Raw genomic sequence first — 21,544 nt, 5'->3', positions numbered from 1 at the left:
CAACAAGCTGAAAGTGAAAGAAGGATTAATGTTTTAGTTGTAGCCTTTCAGTGGAACTTGGTATCAGGTTAAAACATTCTAAAATATTCTAATTTAGTTTGTCCTTCTCTTGTTCTTATGTTAATCAACATCAGAAGTCTTCAATTTCTGACCTTCCTTGTGCATTTCGACTTTATAGTTTTGAATCACCCGTGGCTCATATTAAACTAAAAACTACCCACTAAATAAATATTGTATTATTTGTTCATTTATAATGTTAGCATGAATTTATAAGTATATAAATAAAGTATACAATAAAGGCGTCTTAAGTAACAACATGTCAAAAATGGCATTTGCATGTGCTTCTGTCTCTTTCATTGACCGCAGTTACGTGATCAATCCATGATCAATAAAATAAAAAATATCTGCAATTTACTATTTCTCATTGCATGTATTATTTTTCAATTAAACTATTAGCATAGTTTATTATAAATATTAAATTACTTCAGATAGATGTATAATCTTTACTAACCTGTTTATAGTGACCAACACTGACTGTTCTACTGAACCAAAATGCAATTTACCTTTAAATTCTTAGGTTTATTTAATTAAAAATTCTGATTAAAATATTATTTATCTGATTAGCACATATTCAAAAACCCCTGCACATGTAGTACAATACCAATCTAAGAATAGATATTTCAAAGGGGACCTGGCTCATATTTTCTTTAAAGTGTATTATATCCTTAAGGTACTGAAAAACTGAATCATGATGGACCATGCTGCATTTGAAGATGTACCTGCTGGCTAATGTTCTAACTTGTGTTTGTGCTTTTTCCTACAGGTATCACACACGAATCAGCTGCATCTGCCAGTGCCAGAGGCAAAGCCAGCATCTCATAGGACTTTACACCCACCATTAATCACAAGCTCTAAAACTCCCATAGATTGCCATTCTGGTTTTAAAATTCTGGGATGGTAGGAGAGAACAATAACACACTACCTCACCACATTGTCTTCACAACTGTGCTGAAATCTGTTCCCATGTAGATCACTGGAGCTGTGGAGGAAATGCCCAGCAACAATGATGTGATGGAGTATGTATGATGCTGCTGCTGCCTGTCAGTACAAAGCTGCACAGGTCAGCACAGCCATTTGACAAAAATAACAGATCATCGTCCAGAAAGCTAACTGGACCAGATGCCCATTGCAATGTCAGCTATGATGACATTAGCTACCAGGCCTTCAAATGACCTACCCAAACGAAGCACAGATGACCTACCCAAAGGCTCAATGTAGAACCCTGTGATAAACAAGCCTACGAGTTGCATGACTTCAATGGCCCACAGACTTCAATGGACCCACTTTCAATAGGAGGTCTAAAATGAGGGGGAAAGAACTGCAGATGCTGGTTTAAATCAAAGATAGACACAAAATGTAACTGGAGTAACTCAGCGGGACAGTCAGCATCTCTGGAGAGAAGGAATCGGTGTCGTTTTGGGTCGAGACCCTTCTTCAGTCTGAAGAAGGGTCTCGACCCGAAACGTAACCCATTCCTTCTCTCCAGAGATGCTGCCTGTCCCGCTGAGTTACTCTAGCATTTTGTGTCTAGGGTCTAAAACGAGGCCTCCATGTCTGTTTTACACAACAACAATGGGTACTCTGATCTGTCGACAACAATCTCCATTGCCATCTTGCATGCCTCATATTGAACAGTAGTGTCATTTGTTGCTGAGCACAAGGCAGAAGTCATGGCATTTGCTGTTGGTTACATTGGCATTATGCACCATTCTTAAATCCTCACATGCCTGCTGTGTAAGCTATGAACTGAAATAGTGACCAGCTTCAACTCAACATCGATCATGGGCTTTACCAGCACGCCAGTTAACTCATTATACAACCTTCAATCAATATTGTTGTTCTCAATAATGAAACAATTTATAAAAAAGTATCAACAATGGAAAATTAACAAAAACAAACATCATTCCTAAATATGAACAATTCAATCCATCATGCTTTTTGCACATGTATTGCATGTGGAGGCACTCCTGTTATCCGAATTTCCTTATCATATACTTTGTCATTTCACTTTTATCTAATTTCTCTTTAAATGCTATATTTTCCTGTGCTGTGAAACACTTCAAAGAAAGAAATATTCACGCATAAAAAAACTGGTTATGTTCTCTTGGATATAAATGCCTCCCAAAAGGCATTTCGACTAGCAACTACCCTTTGGGGGAACGGAATTCTCGAAATTGCATTAGAGATCTCAAAATCACCCCAGGGGGGCTTTTGTTCTTTGGTCTCTTCCTTTTATTTTACCTATTAGTTTCCCCTGCTTCCAACAACTTTCGTATCCTCATTCCCCTTGATTGTCCACTATTGGTGGAACCTTTAACTCTATCCTCTGAAACTCTTCCATCCCTTCACATTTCCCCCTCTTTAAAACTCTTCCAAATAACAGTCTTAGTTTGTAATACTCTTGCTGACTAACCTCTGTCAATTTCCTTTTTTTCTGTTACGACCTTTAAGGTTTTCTTGTGCATTCATATGTTTAAATGCAAGTTCTCTTTTTACTGATGTATTATTTTTGAACTTGTAAATTACTGGCTTGGTACAGAAAATGTATTCATGTCCATTTGTACAAATTTGATCAGTATGACACTGGAAATCATATAATCAAAACCCAGTAATAAATGGCAATTTGTGGATTTAATAGCAATTTCTTATTATTTGATATTTGACAAAGCATCATTTTCAATTACTCACTAAATTAAATACAAATGTAGTGTTCAGCTTAAAGATAGTGAAATGTATTAATTTTTCATGTATTAATTTGTTTTTAAAGTATTGCTACCATTATGTTCCTTGAATCAATTTGTGAGGTTTCAAAACTTGGTTTGAGTAACTAGTAAAAGCTGGTTTGGAAGGCTTTGGAAGTTTGACATGTCCCCAACAAGTCCCGCCAACCTCTACTGATGCGTCGTAGAAAGCATTTTATCAGGGTGCATCACAGCATGATTTGGGAACAGCTCCATCCAAGACCACAAGAAATTGTAAAGAATTGTGGACGCAGCCCAGACCATCACACAAACCAATCCACCTTCCATTGACTCCATTTACACCTCAAACTGCCTTGGCAAGGCCAGCAGCATAATCGAGGAGTCGCACCCCAGCCACTTCCTCTTAACCCCTCTCCCATCAGGCAAGAGGTATAGAAGTGTGAAAACGCACATGTCCAGATTCAGGGACAGTTTCTTCCCAGCTGTTACCAGGCAACTGAACCATCCTACCAACAATTAGTGAGCAGTGCTGAGCTACTATCTACCTCATTGGAGACATTGGACTATTTTTGATCGGACTTTACTGGATTTTATCTTGCACTAAACATTCTTTACATTATTCCCTTAATCATGTATTGTGCACCGTGAATGGCTCGATTATAATCGTATTGTCTTTCCACTGACTGGGTAGCATGCAACGAAGCTTTTCATTGTACCTCGGTATACTTGACAATAAACTAAACTCAAACATGAGCACAAGGCTTTTGTGGTGTAATTTGACTAATACAGTGTTTGATGTCATTGTGCAGTTTTTGTTTACAGAAGTGATATGTGCTCAAACACTAAAATAGGCCTCAGCAGAAAGGTTAAGATGTGTCTTCTGCCATTAAAAAGCCTGCCCTTTGTTGGCTGTTGCCATGGCAGGAAAGATTCTGGAACAATATGTTGACCTTCATTATGGTATGATACTGTTTCATGCCAACATGTGGAGTATGATTCTCCCACTAACTTGACAGCCTTCCACTATATGGTGGAGCAACGCACAGTCTAGCACAGGAACAGGCCCACAATGTCCATGCGAACATGATGCCAAGACAATCTCTTACATGCCTGTGCATAACTCTCCATTCTCTGTATATCCACGTGCCTGTCCAAAAGTCTCTTAAATGCCACTATCGTATCTGCCTCCACCCCTGGCAACGCATTCTCTGTGTAAACAAAAACTTGCCTCGCACATTTGCTTTAAACTTTGCCAATCACATCTTAAAGCTATACCCTCTGGTGTTTGATATTCCCATCCTGGGAAAAAGGTTCTGACTGTGCCCCATTTTGTTTCATTGTGATGCAGATCTCTGGGTGTCAGTACCCCACCCTTTTATTCAGCTTTTATATAGAAGATCTGAGCCTAGCCTTCTCCTGTCCTCGTTGACATTCAAACACTCACACATACAAGGACATTGTTGGGTTATTAATCATTAACTGATTATCCTTCCAGCACTGTGGAGGCAAATTTGTAACATTTGTACGATTGCATATATGCAGTGAATGGAACCTGGTCTCTGTATGCATCCTGGTGGCCAGTGTAATAATGTAGCATTATATTAGCTTACATGGAGTATGCCATATAGCAATGGCAAATTAACCCAAGCAGTCTCAGCTAGTATTACATTCTACTTGAGCCTTCTCACATCACTCTTCATCTAAGCCTGTCAGCACAACCTTGTACTCTTTCCTCCCTTGTCCAGGTTCCTCATAAGTGTATCTACATCAACCATTTCCTGCAGGGAATTGCTCTCTGGGCAAATAAGCTTTTTCTGAATTGCATTTTTGATTTAACAGTGACTTTCTTACTTTGATGGTTGTTAATTATGCCCTCTCCCTCAAATGGAAATACTCTTTCTGTACTCTATCATAACCTATCATCATTTAAAAACAAATTCTAGGTTTCAGTCCCCTTTCTTGAGAGAAAAGAAACCTAATATGTTCATCCTTTCCTGATACTTCTACACCTGCATATCTTCTTTCATCCTTGTAACTCTGTAGCCTGTTCATTGCTTACTTGTTTGTCCTTGTGGCAACCAAAACTGTGCTTTACGTGTAGTTTAACCAAGAGTAAATAACTGTTTCTTACTTTTCCTACATTTTAATTCTGTCCCTCGAGAAATAAATCCTGATGCATTTGGATTTGAATTCCAAAACCCTTTGTTCCTCTGTCCTACCAACACTGAGTTCCCAGCAAGGTAATAAATGAACCCCGTGTGTTAAATAAAATATACCACTTTGCATGTATCTGCAGAACCTCATCTTCCAATTATTTCCTAATTTGTTGTAGTCCTCGACTTTTCTTGTTCACCTTGTGATCTCCCCCAATTTGCCGTTGCCTTTAAATTTTAGAATTATGTTATCGATCCCAAGCTCTATTGTTAATGTAAATTGTGAACAGTTGTAATCCTCCTACTGGTCCACGGAACATTGCCTCTTCAACTTTGAATAGCTAACCTTTAGTCTCCTTTTCTGCTTTCTCTAGAAACCAGTTAGCAATGCATTTCAATAAATTACCCGAACTCTGCATTCTTTGATCTTATTTACTAGTCTTCTATTGGTCCTTTAATAAAGGTTTGTTGAAAATCTAGATAATCACTAAATCATTACCATTGTGTAAGAAGGAACTACAGATGCTGGTTTAAACCGACGATAGACACAAAAAGCTGGAGTAACTCAGCGGGACAGGCAGCATCTCTGCAGAGAAGGAATGTCTTCAGACTGAAGAAGGATCTCGACCCGAAAGTCACCCATTCCTTCTCTCCAGAGCTGCGGCCTGTCCGGCTGAGTTACTCTAGCTTTTTGTATAAATCATTACCATTGTCTAACCTGTTGCTTCTCTGAAAATTTAATGGTGTTCAAGCAAAACATTCCCTTTTGCAATCCATGCTAACTATTTATTACTTAATTCTATATGCATGAACTTAGATTTTCTCTTTCATTTTTCCTACCATTGGTGTAATTCTTACACTACTCTGTTTAATTATTCTGCCTTAACTCAAACTTCAGCAATTAGTAACTGCTGCGTAGTTACTAACTGTACCTTGAGATACTGACCCACAGGGGGAGCTCTGCAATCAGGTTCTTCCGACAGGTCTTGTCGGCCATGTAACCTCATGCAGCTTTCTTTTAATTCAGGAATTATAGTGTATGCATAGGTGCAAGTATAAAACCTTTTTTAAAAAAAAAATCAGCTATATCCAGAGAATATACATTGATTGCCCTTTGTGTTTTTGACAAACCTGTGGGCATGCATATTAGATTATTCTTTTGTAATGTGCCTTAAATGCAAAAGTATTGAAATTTAGAGATGTCTGCCTATTATTTTGCACAAAGCATTGACATGTGGAATGCATGTTCTTTTTATTCCAGCAAATGAAAACTCCAGAGAGCCGGTTTTCAGGCCACAATGTGACATCTCAGTACAGGATGCATTCTTACTACTCTGCTGCCTCTTACCTGGGCCAGGGGCTAAGCACAGCTGCATGTGTTCCTCAGCTGTTCACTCTGGAAGATGGCTCCTCCTTCTCAGATGTAAAATCCAATGGTGGGTTTATTTTTGTTAGTTCCATTTTTAAGGTATCAGTGTGTCATATGGGATATGATTCATTGTTGCTCAGTGTTCATTTCAAAGTCAATATGTACTGAGTATAGTTTTGGAGTAGAAGAGTTTCATTTACCAAAGTGTTAGAAAATTAGACAATAGAGTGCATCTCTTATGTGAATTTCAATCGTTTCTGACAGCAAAAGGGACTAGGTATATGGTAAAGTTTTCTCTACTCTGCCCAGGAATGTTCATTTACAATGGCTCTGAAGTCTCCTACATACATCACAAGTGTGTCTTCTCTTTTCCATTTTCTCACATTCTCTTGTATAATTTTTAAACTTTCTTTCCTTTGTAGCTTTAAGCATTTGCTTTTACACTTTAGCAAGCCTTTCCACTTATTATAAGGCATAAACCAGGAGTATGATGCAATGCTACCTATTTGAATGAGTGCAGGTTCAAAAACACTCAGGACGCTTCACGATCCAAGACAAAACAGCATGTTTGATTATTACCTGTTTTACTACCCTAAACATTCATTACTTTCACCACCACTGCAGAGTGATTTCAGTCTGTATCACTCGCAAATACCCAGCAGTTACTTGCCAAGGGTATTTTAGCAGCAAAATGAGCAAACTTTACCACCAAAAAGGAAAACACCACATCTTGCATGTTTTACCCCAAGTCACTCATCATCGGGCATATCATCTTTACCTTAATGGTGATTAGAGATGGACAATAAATGTTATCCGTGACAGGAACAGCCAGATCCCAAAAATGTAATAAATAGATATTTTACTTTTAATGTGGAAAATTTAAAAACACAAAAATATTGCAATATTGATGCCTTTCAGAAATAATTCATACTTGGATAATTTACCTCGCAAATGTGGCATCAAGACAGTTAGCCAAGGAATAATGCCCATAAGTAGAATTAAAATAGGAATCGTAAAATATTTAACCATTCTAGTTTTCTCACAACTGAAATTGCGCCTTGGTGCAAAGACATAAAATCAAATTAAATGCTTCAATTGCTTCATATGGAAATGTAGAAAAGGTCAATCAAAATTATTTTCCCTACCATCAATATTATTCTTGAAAATGAAGTATGATTAAGAATTTAGATGTGATCCTCAGCAAAAATTTTAGAACTAAATCTTCACTGTCTATTTTTTAATGTGAATAATGTCTTCCAATTAGTTTTAAAATGCTTACAGACATTGGGGTATATTTTCTGAAAGGCTCTCTAGGGAAAAATCTAATAGAAAACATTAAGTTGCTTGTAATTTTAAGGTAGACATTAAATTGTTAAAATAAGTGGTTAAGGTCTCTATAAAGTAATGATGAGAATAGTTTTTACTAAAATATTTTAATATTGACCAACATAACATAAACCAGTCCCATCATTATTAAGAAAAGCTGTTAGTAATTAAAAAAATATTACTTCCCTTTTCCATTGTTTGTTTAATCTTTTGCTCTTCTCTCATTCACAAGGATGGTGCCATTTTGTTGTCAGTTGATTAGTCTGTGCCCATTGGCTATGATGTTCTGAGGAATTTCAAGTTGCAGATTTTGGGTCTAAATTCTGCAGACCTGCAGCAGTGCTGTTGTAAGAGACACGAGCAATCCACCAGGATCACCCCTGTTGCAGCATTCCTTGAGTCGATCTGATAGGTAACCTGCAGCCTGAGATTGCCTGGTTTGTGTTTGGTTCATGGTGAATGTACTGTATTGAAAGTAAGTCAGCACATGTAGCAAGGGAGTTGTTGTAAAGTAACTGAGGAAAGTTGGTAGGACCTTTATTTTTGTTTTCTCAGTAGCAGTTTTTACAGCAGTTTTCATTCTTGTAGGATAAATTTTAAAGTGCAGATTCTGATGTAAATCACTTTGTTACATTATTGCCCTCTGCACACCATCCACAATTTCAGTCACTTGCAGCAATTTAAATATTTTATGGCAAAATGTGGAGTTAAAGACTGCCAAAGACTTGTGTAAATATTCATGCCCACACCTTCTACAACACTCTACAGTTCCCCCGTTCCATTCTCCCTCACTCACCCTTTCTCTTCACTCAGTTCCCTTATACGCTGCACCTAGCGAGGCTGCCCTCCCACTCTTTGGGGCTGTGCCCTGGCTGACACTCATCATTTGCCCCCTCCTTCCATTCACCTCACCTCTGGTCACAGCAGCTCTGGTACATGAAGACTGCAAGTCGGCACAGTGCACACACTTGAACCTCCCCAGAGATAGTCCCTAATGTTGGCTGATTGACAATAGACAATAGGCCATTCAGCCCTTCGAGCCAGCACCACTATTCAATGTGATCATGGCTGATCATTCTCAATCAGTACCTCGTTCCAGCCTTCTCCCCATACCCCCTGACTCCGCTATCCTTAAGAGCTCTATCTAGCTCTCTCTTGAATGCATTCAGAAAAATGGCCTCCAATGCCTTCTGAGGCAGTGAATTCCACAGATTTACAACTCTCTGACTGAAAAAGTTTTTCCTCATCTCCGTTCTAAATGGCCTATCCCTTATTCTTAAACTGTGGCCCCTGGTTCTGGACTCCCCCAACATTGGGAACATGTTTCATGCCTCTAACGTGTCCAACCCCTTAATAATCTTATATGTTTCGATAAGATCCCCTCTAATCCTTCTAAATTCCAGCGTATACAAGCCTAGTCGCTCCAGTCTTTCAACATATGACAGTCCCGCCATTCCGGGAATTAACCTGAAAAACCTACGCTGCGCGCCCTCAACAGCAAGAATATCCTTCCTCACATTTGGAGACCAAAACTGCACACAGTACTCCAGGTGCGGTCTCACTAGGGCCCTATATAACTGCAAAAGGACCACTTTGCTCCTATACTCAACTCCTCTTGTTATGAAGGCCAACATTCCATTGGCTTTCTTCACTGCCTGCTGTACCTGCATGCTTCCTTTTAGTGACTGATGCACTAGGACACCCAGATCTCGTTGTACGTCCCCGTTTCCTAACTTGACACGATTCAGATAATAATCTGCCTTCTTATTCTTACCACCATAGTGGATAACCTCACACTTATCCACATTAAATTGCATCTGCCATGCATCCGCCCACTCACAGAACCTGTCCAAGTCACCCTGCAACCTCATAGCATCTTCCTCACAGTTCACACTACCACCCAGCTTTGTATCATCTGCAAATTTGCTAATGGTACTTTTAATCCCTTCATCCAAGTCATTAATGTATATTGTAAATAGCTGCGGTCCCAGCCCCGAGCCTTGCGGTACCCCACTAGTCACTGCCTGCCATTCTGAAAGGGACCCATTTATCCCCACTCTTTGCTTTCTGTCTGTCAACCAATTTTCTATTCATGTCAGTACCCTACCCCCAATACCATGTGCTCTAATTTTGCCCACTAATCTCCTATGTGGGACCTTGTCGAAGGCTTTCTGAATGTCGAGGTACACCACATCCACCGGCTCTCCCTGTCAATTTTCCTAGTTACATCCTCAAAAAATTCCAGAAGATTAGTCAAGCATGATTTCCCCTTCGTAAATCCATGCTGACTCGGAACGATCCTGTTACTGCTATCCAAATGCTCCGCAATTTCGTCTTTTATAATTGACTCCAGCATCTTCCCCACCACTGATGTCAGACTAACTGGTCTATAATTTCCAGTTTTCTCTCTCCCTCCTTTCTTAAAAAGTTTCTTAAAAGGTCACATTCTGCTGTGTGAGAGACAAAAAATGAAAGTAAGCTAAAACAGGCTAGTATTGCAGATGCAGATGCTGTGTTTGCTATACCGGCACACTGGTAAGAGATTTACACGACTGTACCAATAAGACAATTGAGTTACCTTCATTTCTGGGGCCAATAGATGGGCCCTGACATGTGTTTTGTCAGCAGATGGGGTTACCTATTTTTTGGGGGTGTCTAACTCAGCCAACACACTGTTAGCTTGACGTCATTCTCATATTCTGTGCCCAAAACTTTGTGGTGTGAGTGCACCCACAGGTGCTTGAGTCGGTATCTGTGTGTCTCTCTCTGTGTGAATTTGTGCTAACTCTTCAGTCACTGTGCACCTTACTTGCCAGTGGACCAAAACTTTGCTCTCTGAAGATCATGTAAAACCTGCTTTAGAAGTAAAGGAAATCACATGCAGGAAGCTTCCACTCCTCAAAATCATTTCAAGATGTGTAATGTCGGAACAATCATGAACACCAGCAGGGAAAGACCTGAGTACTGCTTTCTTATCATAGTTCTGCAACTCAGTCGTTTTGACATTGACATAGTTGCCTTCAGTAGACCAGAGAAGACCAATTTAAGGAACAAGGTGGTGGCTATATCTTCTGGAAGCATACACTGGAAAAAGAACTCCATCTTCATGGGATTCATTTTACAATCAAGAATGAGCTGTCTAGTATAATGATAACAGCCGTTCTGGGATAAATAAGCATCTCATGATCTTGTTCATTTGGAAGTTGCACTAACATGCTGTGGCTATGAGTGCACGTGGCCCGACTTGGGAGTTACATATGAGGCCAAGAATAAATTCTGCTTTGACCTTAAACGTCCCAATCTAAGTCCCAATGAGACAAACTGATCCTTCTTGGTGATTTCTTTGCCAAAGTCAGGAAGTAGTGTGGATTCCATCCATCCAAGAGTACAGTCAATATGATCTTCACATGCAAGAAATCCAAGACAAATACAGGGTGCATTACCATGTATTGTACATGCTTTTCCTGGCCTCATTGTCGTTTTCAACTCTGTCAGCTGAGGGGAGTATGGAGATACATTCTCAACTATGGCTGTCCTCAGAAATTCATTACCATTCTGTTTGTTACATGATAGACAATAGACAATAGGTGCAGGAGTAGGCCATTCGGCCCTTCGAGCCAGCACCGTCATTCAATGTGATCATGGTTGATCATTCTCAATCAGTACCCCGTTCCTGTCTTCTCCCCATACCCCCTGACTCCACTATCCTTAAGAGCTCTATCTAGCTCTCTCTTGAATGCATTCAGAGAATTGGCATCCACTGCCTTCTGAGGCAGTGAATTCCACAGATTTACAACTCTCTGTGACTGAAAAAGTTTTTCCTCATCTCCGTTCTAAATGGCCTACCCCTTATTCTTAAACTGTGGCCCCTGGTTCTTTACTCCCCCAACATTGGGAACATGTTTCCTGCCTCTAACGTGTCCAACCCCTTAATAATTTTATATGTTTCGATAAGATCCCCTCTCATCCTTCTAAATTCCAGTGTATACAAGCCTAGCCGCTCCAGTCTTTCAACATATGACAGTCCTGCCATTCCGGGAATTAACCTAGTAAACCTACGCTGCACGCCCTCAATAGCAAGAATATCCTTCCTCAAATTTGGGGACCAAAACTGCACACAGTACTCCAGGTGCGGTCTCACTAGGACCCTATACAACTGCAGAAGGACCTCTTTGCTCCTATACTCAACTCCTCTTGTTATGAAGGCCAACATTCCATTGGCTTTCTTCACTGCCTGCTGTACCTGCATGCTTCCTTTCAGTGACTGATGCACTAGGACACCCAGATCTCGTTGTACGTCCCCGTTTCCTAACTTGACACGATTCAGATAATAATCTGCCTTCTTATTCTTACCACCAAAGTGGATAACCTCACACTTATCCACATTGAACTGCATCTGCCATGCATCCGCCCACTCACACAACCTGTCCAAGTCACCCTGCAACCTCTTAGCATCTTCCTCACGGCTCACACTACCACCCAGCTTTGTATCATCTGCAAATTTGCTAATGGTACTTTTAATCCCTTCATCCAAGTCATTAAAGTATATTGTAAATAGCTGCGGTCCCAGCACCGAGCATTGCGGTACCCCACTAGTCACTGCCTGCCATTCTGAAAGGGTCACATTTATCCCCACTCTTTGCTTTCTGTCTGTCAACCAATTTTCTATCCATGTCAGTACCCTACCCCCAATACCTAATGCCTAATGCTCTAATTTTGCCCACTAATCTCCTATGTGGGACGTCGAAGGCTTTCTGAAAGTCGAGGTGATGATCTGCAAGCTATGATACTAACCAATGCGTCCACCACAAACTAAATATCAGTTCAGTCTGGAATCGGGCAATGCGTCACACCAACCCTCTCCTCAGTCTGCATTTCCGCACCTCACCTCTGACAAGTTGTGTGTTGGAGTGGACTTATTCTACAGGATAAACAGCATAATGGTTCAGCTTTTGACATTTGCATTCTAGAACCAAAAAGAGACAACAATGGGGTTTGTGCATCTGGACATTGAAAGGCTGAGTTCCAGATCATTTTTTCACTCCTTTGTAAGCATTTGAAAGGATGAATAGTCTGAAGACAAAGATTCACTATCGATTTCCTACTCTTGTATGTTCTTATTCTAACTGTCAAGGTACTTGAGGAGACTGGAAAACAGGGATCACTTTCCATGTCTCAGGAGTCATTTCTGAATGAAGGCAGACATTTGATTAAATTCACCACCGCCACCTCCAATCTGTAGGAAAGAACTGCAGATGCTGGTTTAAATCGAAGGTAGACAAAAAATGCTGGAGTAACTCAGCGGACAGGCAGCATCTCTGGAGAGAAGGAATGGGTGATGTTTCGGGTCGAGGCCCTTCTTCAGACTGATGTTAGGGGAGGGGGTGGGACAAAGATAGAATGTAGTCGGAGACAGTAAGACTAGTGGGAGAACTGAGAAGGGGGAGGGCATGCATGGAGAGAGAAAGCAAAGGCTATCTGAAGTTAGAGAAGTCAATGTTTATACCGCTAGGGTGTAAACTACCCAAGCGAAATATGAGGTGCTGTTCCTCCAATTTGCGCTGGACCTCTCTCTGTCAATGGAGGAGGCCCAGGACAGAAAGGTCAGATTGGGAATGGGAGGGGGGGTTGAAGTGCTGAGCCACCTGGAAATCAGGTATGTTAAGACGGACTGAGCGGAGGTGTTCAGCGAAACGATCGCCGAGCCTGCGCTTGGTCTCGCCAATGTACTAGAACAGCGGATACAGTAGATTTGCCCAGCACAAATTGAGGAACAGCACCTCTTATTTCCACCTCCAATCTGTCAACACAACCTTCAGCCAGCTCTGGAAAAAACTATCAATATCCATGACCCCCAAGCCCCTGGTTTAGCAATGTACTGCAATTGTTCCAGTTCATGTTAGTGCAGTAATTCTGCCCAGAACCATTGCATAGTCACACCTTAAAGTTCCAGTGTTCAGCCCGGCCAGAGATTGAGATGATGGAAAGGAAGGAATTGTTCATCTTCCACAGGTAACCCAGCAACTAAAATTTCAACTGGAACAACTCTTCACTTACTAAATACGTTAATGAGGCTTATTGCAATTCCCAGTTTTGAATCATATGCTTGAAAATGTGTATGACATAGGTCTGCTTTGTCCCCAAGTATAGAATTCATTCTTTGTTTGTCACATACCTAACCTGTAAGTTGTATGCTCGACACTGTTAATAGACAAACCTAATGCTACTATTAACTGGATAAAGGTTCTACAGTAAAATTCCAATAATCCGGCTCGCTGGAGCCTTTGGTGGTGCTGGACTGGCAGATTTTTTTTGCATTCTTGGATGTTATTTCTGTTGCTACTCCAGCACACTTTTAATTCACATTTTACACATTAGCCTAATTTATTTTCCAGTGAACCTGGTGAGTTTAAAGGGTGCGCAGGCATCAGGGTCCAGGTGAGTTTAAAGGGAGCAAGGAAACTGTATCTGGTGAACAACCAGATTGCAAGCCATTCGGATTTCCGAGTAATCCGTTAGAGGATTATCAGAGTTTTACTATAGAATTAAGCTTCATAAACCTGAAATCCCAGGTTTAATTGTCATGTGAGTTTGTAGATGCCATTTTAAGGTTAAATCTAATAACTCCCTAATCAATGACTCGGGGATTTTGCCTTGGGATGAGAGAACGTGATCTGTTTTCCACTCCTCATTGCTGTTCGACAACCCCTGATAAAAGATGCATGTGTAGACTAATCTGTCTGTTTAAACAAAGTGTGAAGTCGATCTGCTACGTTATGCGCAGTCAAACAACCTAACAGAACCCACTGCCTCAGTACATCTATGAAAAATAGATTCTATGAGATGCGTAGAGAGAAGACAATATCTCAGAAACTTTACCCTTAAAGAAATGTTGATGTCTTAAGTAAGAAATTGAACAGAATAAAACAGGAGTATAAATTAATATGGGCAAAATATACTTTACCTTCAGCGTAATCCCTGTTGACATGAAAGAGAACAAAAATTATCTAGTCTGAAGAAGGGTCTCGACCCGAAACGTCACCCATTCCTTCTCTCCCGAGATGCTGCCTGACCTGCTGAGTTACTCCAGCATTTTGTGAATAAATCGATTTGTACCAGCATCTGCAGTTATTTTCTTATAAAAATTATCTAGCCACTGCTAGTTTCTTTAAATGTGGTTTTCCATATTAAACTACTTCATCAGAAATTGTGCAGCTGCTGCAGACTGTTGTTTTCCTAAGATCCATCATTGCTAAGGTCCTGTAAACTTTAAATGGTTGGTTTTGGCAGAGCTGTTTGCATCAAATTTCAACTCTTAAAATCATATATCAATTATATCACTATCAACAGGAGATAGAATACCACATGATCAGAGGCACTTGAGACTCAAATTGGAGAAATGAAAACAGCTAACATGAGTCATCAAATCTAAATGCAGAGTATTTGATTTGTTTGACAGAAGCGAGGATCTTAATACTGCTCAAAGGTATTTATTCACAAAATGCTGGAGTAACTCAGCAGGTCAGGCAGCATCTCAGGAGAGAAGATGCTGCCTGACCAGCTGAGTTACTCCAGCATTTTGTGATTAAATACCTTTGATTTGTACCAGCATCTGCAGTTATTTTCTTACATCTTAATACTGCTGTTCAGTTTCCCTTTAACAATGTTTTTTGTTTGATTTAATTTGATGAATTGAGAATATAAACATGCAAGATCAGCTTTACTGTTCGAACTAAGAGTCTCCTGTCTTGTTTTTGCACTGGGAAGTGGCAGTGGAATAAGTGTTTCACTCCTGGTACCTAGCTTTGTATCAGCCCAGACTGTCAGGACAGAGGTCTCCTGTTTCTGGTGGATCTAACGACCCCATGTAAAATGTATCTGGACATCTCAGTTCTTGGGAACATGGCGTCCACAATGCAAAATAACGCCTTGCTTGTATCTAATTTAGGGTCTTACTCGAGAAACCAGTGCTATGGAAAATTGAAATAAAGGGGCTCCCTGCATTATGGATGTCCTGACTTTCCGAAATCCAACTTTAAACAAATTCTTCTAAAAAAAAATTTAAAGAAAATTTCAAGATAGTAAATATTATAAAATGTGTCTTGGTATTCATTAACAACTGAATATAGTATGCCATTAGTTTAATTGTGGGTGGTTTTAGTGTACATAATTGATAAAATGAAAGAATTATAGGACATGTATGATGAGCTTCACAATGTGGGCAGCTTATAGGCAGTTCTTAAGAACTGGTCTTTCACGTAACCCAGGGACTGCATGTAACACACTGGTATAGTTGGGCAGTGATTCCCAACCTGGGTCCACAAACTCCACAGGAAGGGTAGGACCCAAAGATTACCAGGGGCTTATGTGGGTTTAATAATATTGAGGTCATTTGGTTAGAAAGTTCACAAAAAAGGTGAAATATAAATATCTCAACATACAAGCTGTCCTTGTGGTAGCTCTGCCAGCAGTCCCTGGGAATCTCCAAAGTGGACACAGCTCACTAAAAAGAGAGGCCCATGATATCCTCATGCACTTACAGGGAAGAGAGAGAGAGAGAGAGAGATGCATATTTTATCAAGGATGAACAATTGCCGTTTTAATTCCAAAAAGCTGGGAACCATAGCATGAGGGAAGTGTGGTCAAGGTACATTGTTGGATCAATATATGCAGTTGGTTGTTGCAGTGCCTGACACTGAATGACTCTATAGGGAAAGTTTTCCATTCCACAGCACTACCATTTCTAGACTAAAATTCAATCAAAAGGAATCAAAAGGAATGCCAGTCAATGCAAGCTGGCAAATGTGTCAAGAGACAGGAACCTCTGAGTCCTGCAGATAAAGCTTCTTGATAGTGATCTGAATTGTCCTTGTCACGTTTTCTCTGCTAAGCGTGCTCAGTTATCACTGTTGATAGAAATATAATGTTCCAGTACTTTAGTAAAGGAATGGAAGCATTTTGCTGGTAGTCTATATGAGCAGTACAAACACTGTTTAGTTTGCTTACCAGATTCGCCAAAGGAATACGAGTGTGAGGACTTCTCAGCCTGAAACAGTTTCATCACCAGAGGTAATGTCAGGGACTACATTATAAATAAAAGCTTCTTATATCTGTTTTGTGTGGTCAACATTTTGTTCCTTGCTCCATTTGTTGCATTTTTTTTAATGAGTTCGGCCTGCAGGTTATATCTAAAATGTGTTCAAAATACCTAATTTCTCAGGAGCTCAGTTTCTGCATGTTGTACAGGAATCTTAAAAAATTATACATTTAGCTTGATCTAACACACCTGCATCCAGAAGGGAAGAGAAGGTTTTAATGAATTGCTTCCAAACTGATAGAGCATCAATAAAAACAGCTAATGCTGGAAATACTCAGAAGGTTAGGCATCAACTGAAAAGGGAGGCAGATTTAATATTTTTTGACAATGATCTTTCAAGATAACTCCTTAATTTGTTTGTTGTGCATAGCGGCAACAGAAGGCAATTAGTGAAACATGTCAGCTTTCTTCTTATAGCTCACTCTTACATTCTTCAACTCAGTAGTAATATGTAGACAACCTGTGCAAAACAAATCTGTGTAATACTCAGGCATTAGTTAAGACCGTAGCTATCTATAAGGCTATGAAAGAGCCTTAACATGAATAAGTGCTTTAGAATTAAGCAGTAAATGGGTTGGGTGCAAATTGTGGATTAATTAGGTTCTAATTATAACATAGGTGACAATCATTTTCCCATTTCAATAAGTTATATGCTAGGATAAATGCATCATTTTAGCGTAAATTGGAAGATTAAAGGGCTGGAAACTAAGATCCAATAGCTCTATTACAGTGCTGAATGTTACAGCTGAGTACCTTTATAAATTAGACTGCAAGGTAGTTTACTGACACCTGTTTGTTTCTCGTCTTTGTTTGCCAACTACAGGCTTTCCCAAGTCTGATATTTGTGTAGTCAGCTAATAATCTCTGAACAAAACAGTTTTGTGTGTTTGTAAAGAGGTGACTGTAATGAATGGCAATATAAAATTTAACATGATTGATACTGTAATGTAGTCAGTCAACTGGATAAAAAGTGATTGGTGCAATATCTGCAGAATTTGCTTGTTAATTAGGTACAAATTCTGAGTTAAATTATTTCATGAAATCGGAATACTTGGTGTTTGTTTACGCAATAGCATTTCCTTTGAAAAAAGTCCGCCGTTTATATATTTTGATGCCATTGCATTTTTTTGTTAAGTAGAAAATAAGGGACCACTGTATTTCCAGCTTCCCCTCTCTTTCATCCAGTGCCAATTAACCATAATTGCATTTTGTTTTCTGTTAAAAAGATATTAGGCAGGTCATTGTTGAACTTTAAAAGTATTGTATCCTGGCGGCATAGCTGTTGCTTTCATGAGTGTCTATTATCTTCTCAAGGTGGATTAAGCTGCTTGAGTACACCTCTGTTTTAACTTGAGAATATCGGGGAAATAAATCTATTTCTCCTGGATCCTGCATTGATTTCCTTGTGCCATTATGCTTAAATCTTGATAGGAATTTATTACATCTTGCGCAGGAATAAAAGGGACTTTGTTTATACTATCACTATCACTGTGTATTATTACATTTTCATCATATGCCCAGAGTTGAACAGGGAACAATATCAATTTTTAAATTAAGAAAATTAAGCATGTTATAAAATACACATAGGTTAGAGTATTGAATTGAAAGAACTTTGGTGAAACAGGTCACAATTGTAAAGTTTGCAAGATAATTTTTTTAATATTCTGGATAGAATCGAAGAAGAATATTTCAGTGAGTCAAGAGTACTGGTGTCACCTCACCGCATAGTGGATAAAACTTCACATTAGAAATATTTTAAAATCATTTGACTATTTCTACTGTTAAGAACCGATCGAACTATTAATGTTTTAATTTTGATTTCCAAGCTATTTTACGTTTCTTTACATGAAAGGAACAATAGTCTCTATAATTGTATAATATTTAAGGTGGAGAGTAAGATCTGATGAGAAATCTCAGGGCACATGTGAAAGTCTGTGGTTATGTTGCAATTTGTTAAAGTGGAGGCAATTAACTATAAATACTGGTAAACATTCAACTGTTTTACAGGAAATTTTAAATTTTTTGTTCACTTTTTAACTTTCCATGTAAAAATACATACGTAAATGAAGACTAGTGGCTTTGTTTTAAATAAAGAAAACGCAAGTTTAGAAGAATACCATCTTTGGGATTTGTGTGAAATGGAGTAACAACTGATAAAGTGAAATTGACTGGGCATAATTGCTCAATTTTGTATTCAGTGAAAGGTCATTTACATTGGATTTGAAAAAGACAATTCAGAATATCTTCATAATTGAGTGACATTGGGAGTCATTCTGGGAATAAAGGTTTGGATTATGCAAATCTCAAAAAATTAATGTACAACTACCCAAGGGTTATTGGAAAATTGGTTTGGTAGTAGAGAGGAAGAGTGTATAGAACCTTGGTCGCATCCCATGGGGGGGGGGGGGGGCAGGGGTTGAGGGGTGTTGAGGGAAGAAGTACTGTGAAACTACTTCACAACTTAAATACCTGTGGAATATCTGTTTTATTGGAACTGACCTAAGAATAATTGCAGCATGGATGAAGGGAGTTATGTTGGCTGGAGGTCTGTCTGTGCTGTGGTGTTTGCAACAACTCCAAAATTTGCTGATTTGTGGACAATGAGGAAGGCTATCAAAGGATGCAATGGGAAATAGATCAGTTACAGAAATGGGCAGAAAAATGACAGATGGTGTTTCATCTGACCAAGTGAGATATTGATTAGGAAGTTGAATGTAAGGGAAAACTATGCAGTTAATGGAAAGACCCGTAACAGCATTGATGTACAGAGGGATCTTGGGATTCAAGTTCATAGCTCCCTCAAAGTGGCAATACAATTAGATAGAGTGGTAAAGAAGCTATGGTATGATTATCTTCATCAGTCAGGACATTGAATATAAGAGTCAGGATATCTTGTTGCAGCTGTTTAAAACTTGTGTTAGGCAGCATTCGGAGTATTGTGTGCAGTTCTGGTCACCCATTCCAGGAAGGATGTGGAGGTTTTGGAGAGGGTGCAGAAGTGGTTTACCAGAATGCTGACTGAATTAAAGGGTGTTAGCTATACGGAGAGGTTGGACAAACTTGTATTATTTTCTCTGGAGCTTTAGAGTTTGAGGGGAGACCTGATAGAGGTCTCAAAAATTTATGAAATGCATAGAATGATAGGGTAGACAATCAGAACCTTTTTCCCACAGTGGAAATTTCAAAGACTAGAAGGCATATCTTTAGGGAGGGGAATTTAAAGCAGATGAGTGGGGCAAATTATTTTAATAAAATAATAAAATATTCCTTTATTTGTCTGAAATTTGCAGTGTTACAGCAGCAAAGTGGATAGCAAGAGACATTCATTATAAATAAAAATAAAGATAAGGATAATTGTCATAATTTACTGTTTTTTTTCACTGTTACTGTTAACTGGTCTGTTGACTGGTTTGTTGGGAGTAGTGCTGGTTGTGCAGTCTCACAGCAGTGGCAAGGAAGGACCTCTGATGTCTCTCCTTCACACACTTGGGGTGAAAGAGTCTGTCACTAAAGGAGCTACTCAGTGCAGTGACAGTGTCCTGCATGGGGTGGGAGTCGTTGTCCAGCAGCGATGTTATCTTTGCTATCATCCTCTCTCCCACCACCTGTACTGAGTCGAGGGGGCAACCCAGGATAGAGCTGGCCTTCCTGATCAGCTTGTCAAGTCTCTTACCCTCCGCCGCTGAGATGCTGCTGCTCCAGCAGACCACTCCATAGAAAATGGCTGCTGCCACCACAGTGTTGTAGAAGGTCCTTAGGAGTGCCCCCTGCATTCCAAAGGACCTGAGTCTCCTCAGCAGGTAAAGTCTGCTGGGGAATAACTACAAGGGGAATAGTGGGTGCCTGGAACGTGCTGCCAGGTGTGATGGTGGAAACAGATACAATAGTGGTGTTTAGGCACATGGATATGCAGCGAATAAAGTAATAAGATCCCATGCAGACAGATTAGTTTAATTTGGCATCGTGTTTGACACATTGTGACCCGAAGAGACTCTTCCTGTGGCTTGCTATTCAATGTTTTTAAATGATTTTTAAAATCATTTAATATACACTATTATCAACATAGTAGAAGGTCAGTCAGCCCTGCAAATATACAAAGTTGTTCATGCTGTGCGAGCTTTTGCCCACTTACTTTATCTTAGCCCTTCAACAAATGCTTATATTTCTTATTTATCGGACATTCCCAGATATGAGTTTATACTTTGTGTTATCAAGGTCTGTATTCTAATTGCAGTATGGATGAAGAGAATTTCTGAATTTTCTATTGGATTTATTGGAGATTTTATATTTACAGCCTTTGTGATTGCCGCTGTATTTTCATTTATTTGCTCTTATCAATTTCTTTCATTTTCTTATAGACCTCCTATCAGGTCTCTACTTCAGAATGAAGGCCTCAGTTTACTCAGTTTTTCTTGGCAGATAAAACCCCTCGGCTCCAGTGAATATTCCTCGCACCTTCTCTAGTGTCTCCATAATCTTCCTGGAATATGCCATCTAAAACCATTTACAGCACTCCATGTAATCCAACTAACATTCTCTGAATTTTGTATAATTTATGTGGTTTTTATTTCTATTTCTCCAGAAAGAAAGTCTGTATTGCTTTATTTAAAGCGTAGTACTTATCAAATGGCCTTTCGAAAATACAAATATAACTGCTGTTTGTATTTAGTTCCTCAAATAATTCCAGCTTGGTCAAGCACGATCTCTGCTTTTAAAAACCTACACTGACTATTTATTAGTACGTTTTCACTTTCTGCATGTTCAGTAGGCTGATGAGGACCTTGCTTTTGATGTAGTCTGCGTGGCTTTTGACAATAGCCCATTTTGCAGACTAGAA

General features: G+C 39.5%; 1 protein-coding gene across 1 annotated transcript in view; it reads left to right on the top strand.

Moving 5' to 3' along the window:
- The window catches only part of dmrt1 (doublesex and mab-3 related transcription factor 1), a 98,761-nt gene that overhangs the window by 51,949 nt on the left and 25,268 nt on the right, over positions 1 to 21,544 (top strand). Inside the window, exon 5 of the mRNA XM_078396953.1 lies at positions 6,177 to 6,351. Within this exon, the coding sequence (XP_078253079.1) occupies positions 6,177 to 6,351 (175 nt within the window). The remainder of the gene's footprint in view (positions 1 to 6,176; positions 6,352 to 21,544) is intronic.

Source organism: Rhinoraja longicauda, chromosome 3 (genome assembly GCF_053455715.1).
Source record: "Rhinoraja longicauda isolate Sanriku21f chromosome 3, sRhiLon1.1, whole genome shotgun sequence".
NCBI classification, from domain to species: domain Eukaryota; kingdom Metazoa; phylum Chordata; class Chondrichthyes; order Rajiformes; family Arhynchobatidae; genus Rhinoraja; species Rhinoraja longicauda.
The sequence above is the reverse complement of the archived record's forward strand: the minus strand, read 5'-3'. Positions and strand labels throughout refer to the sequence as shown.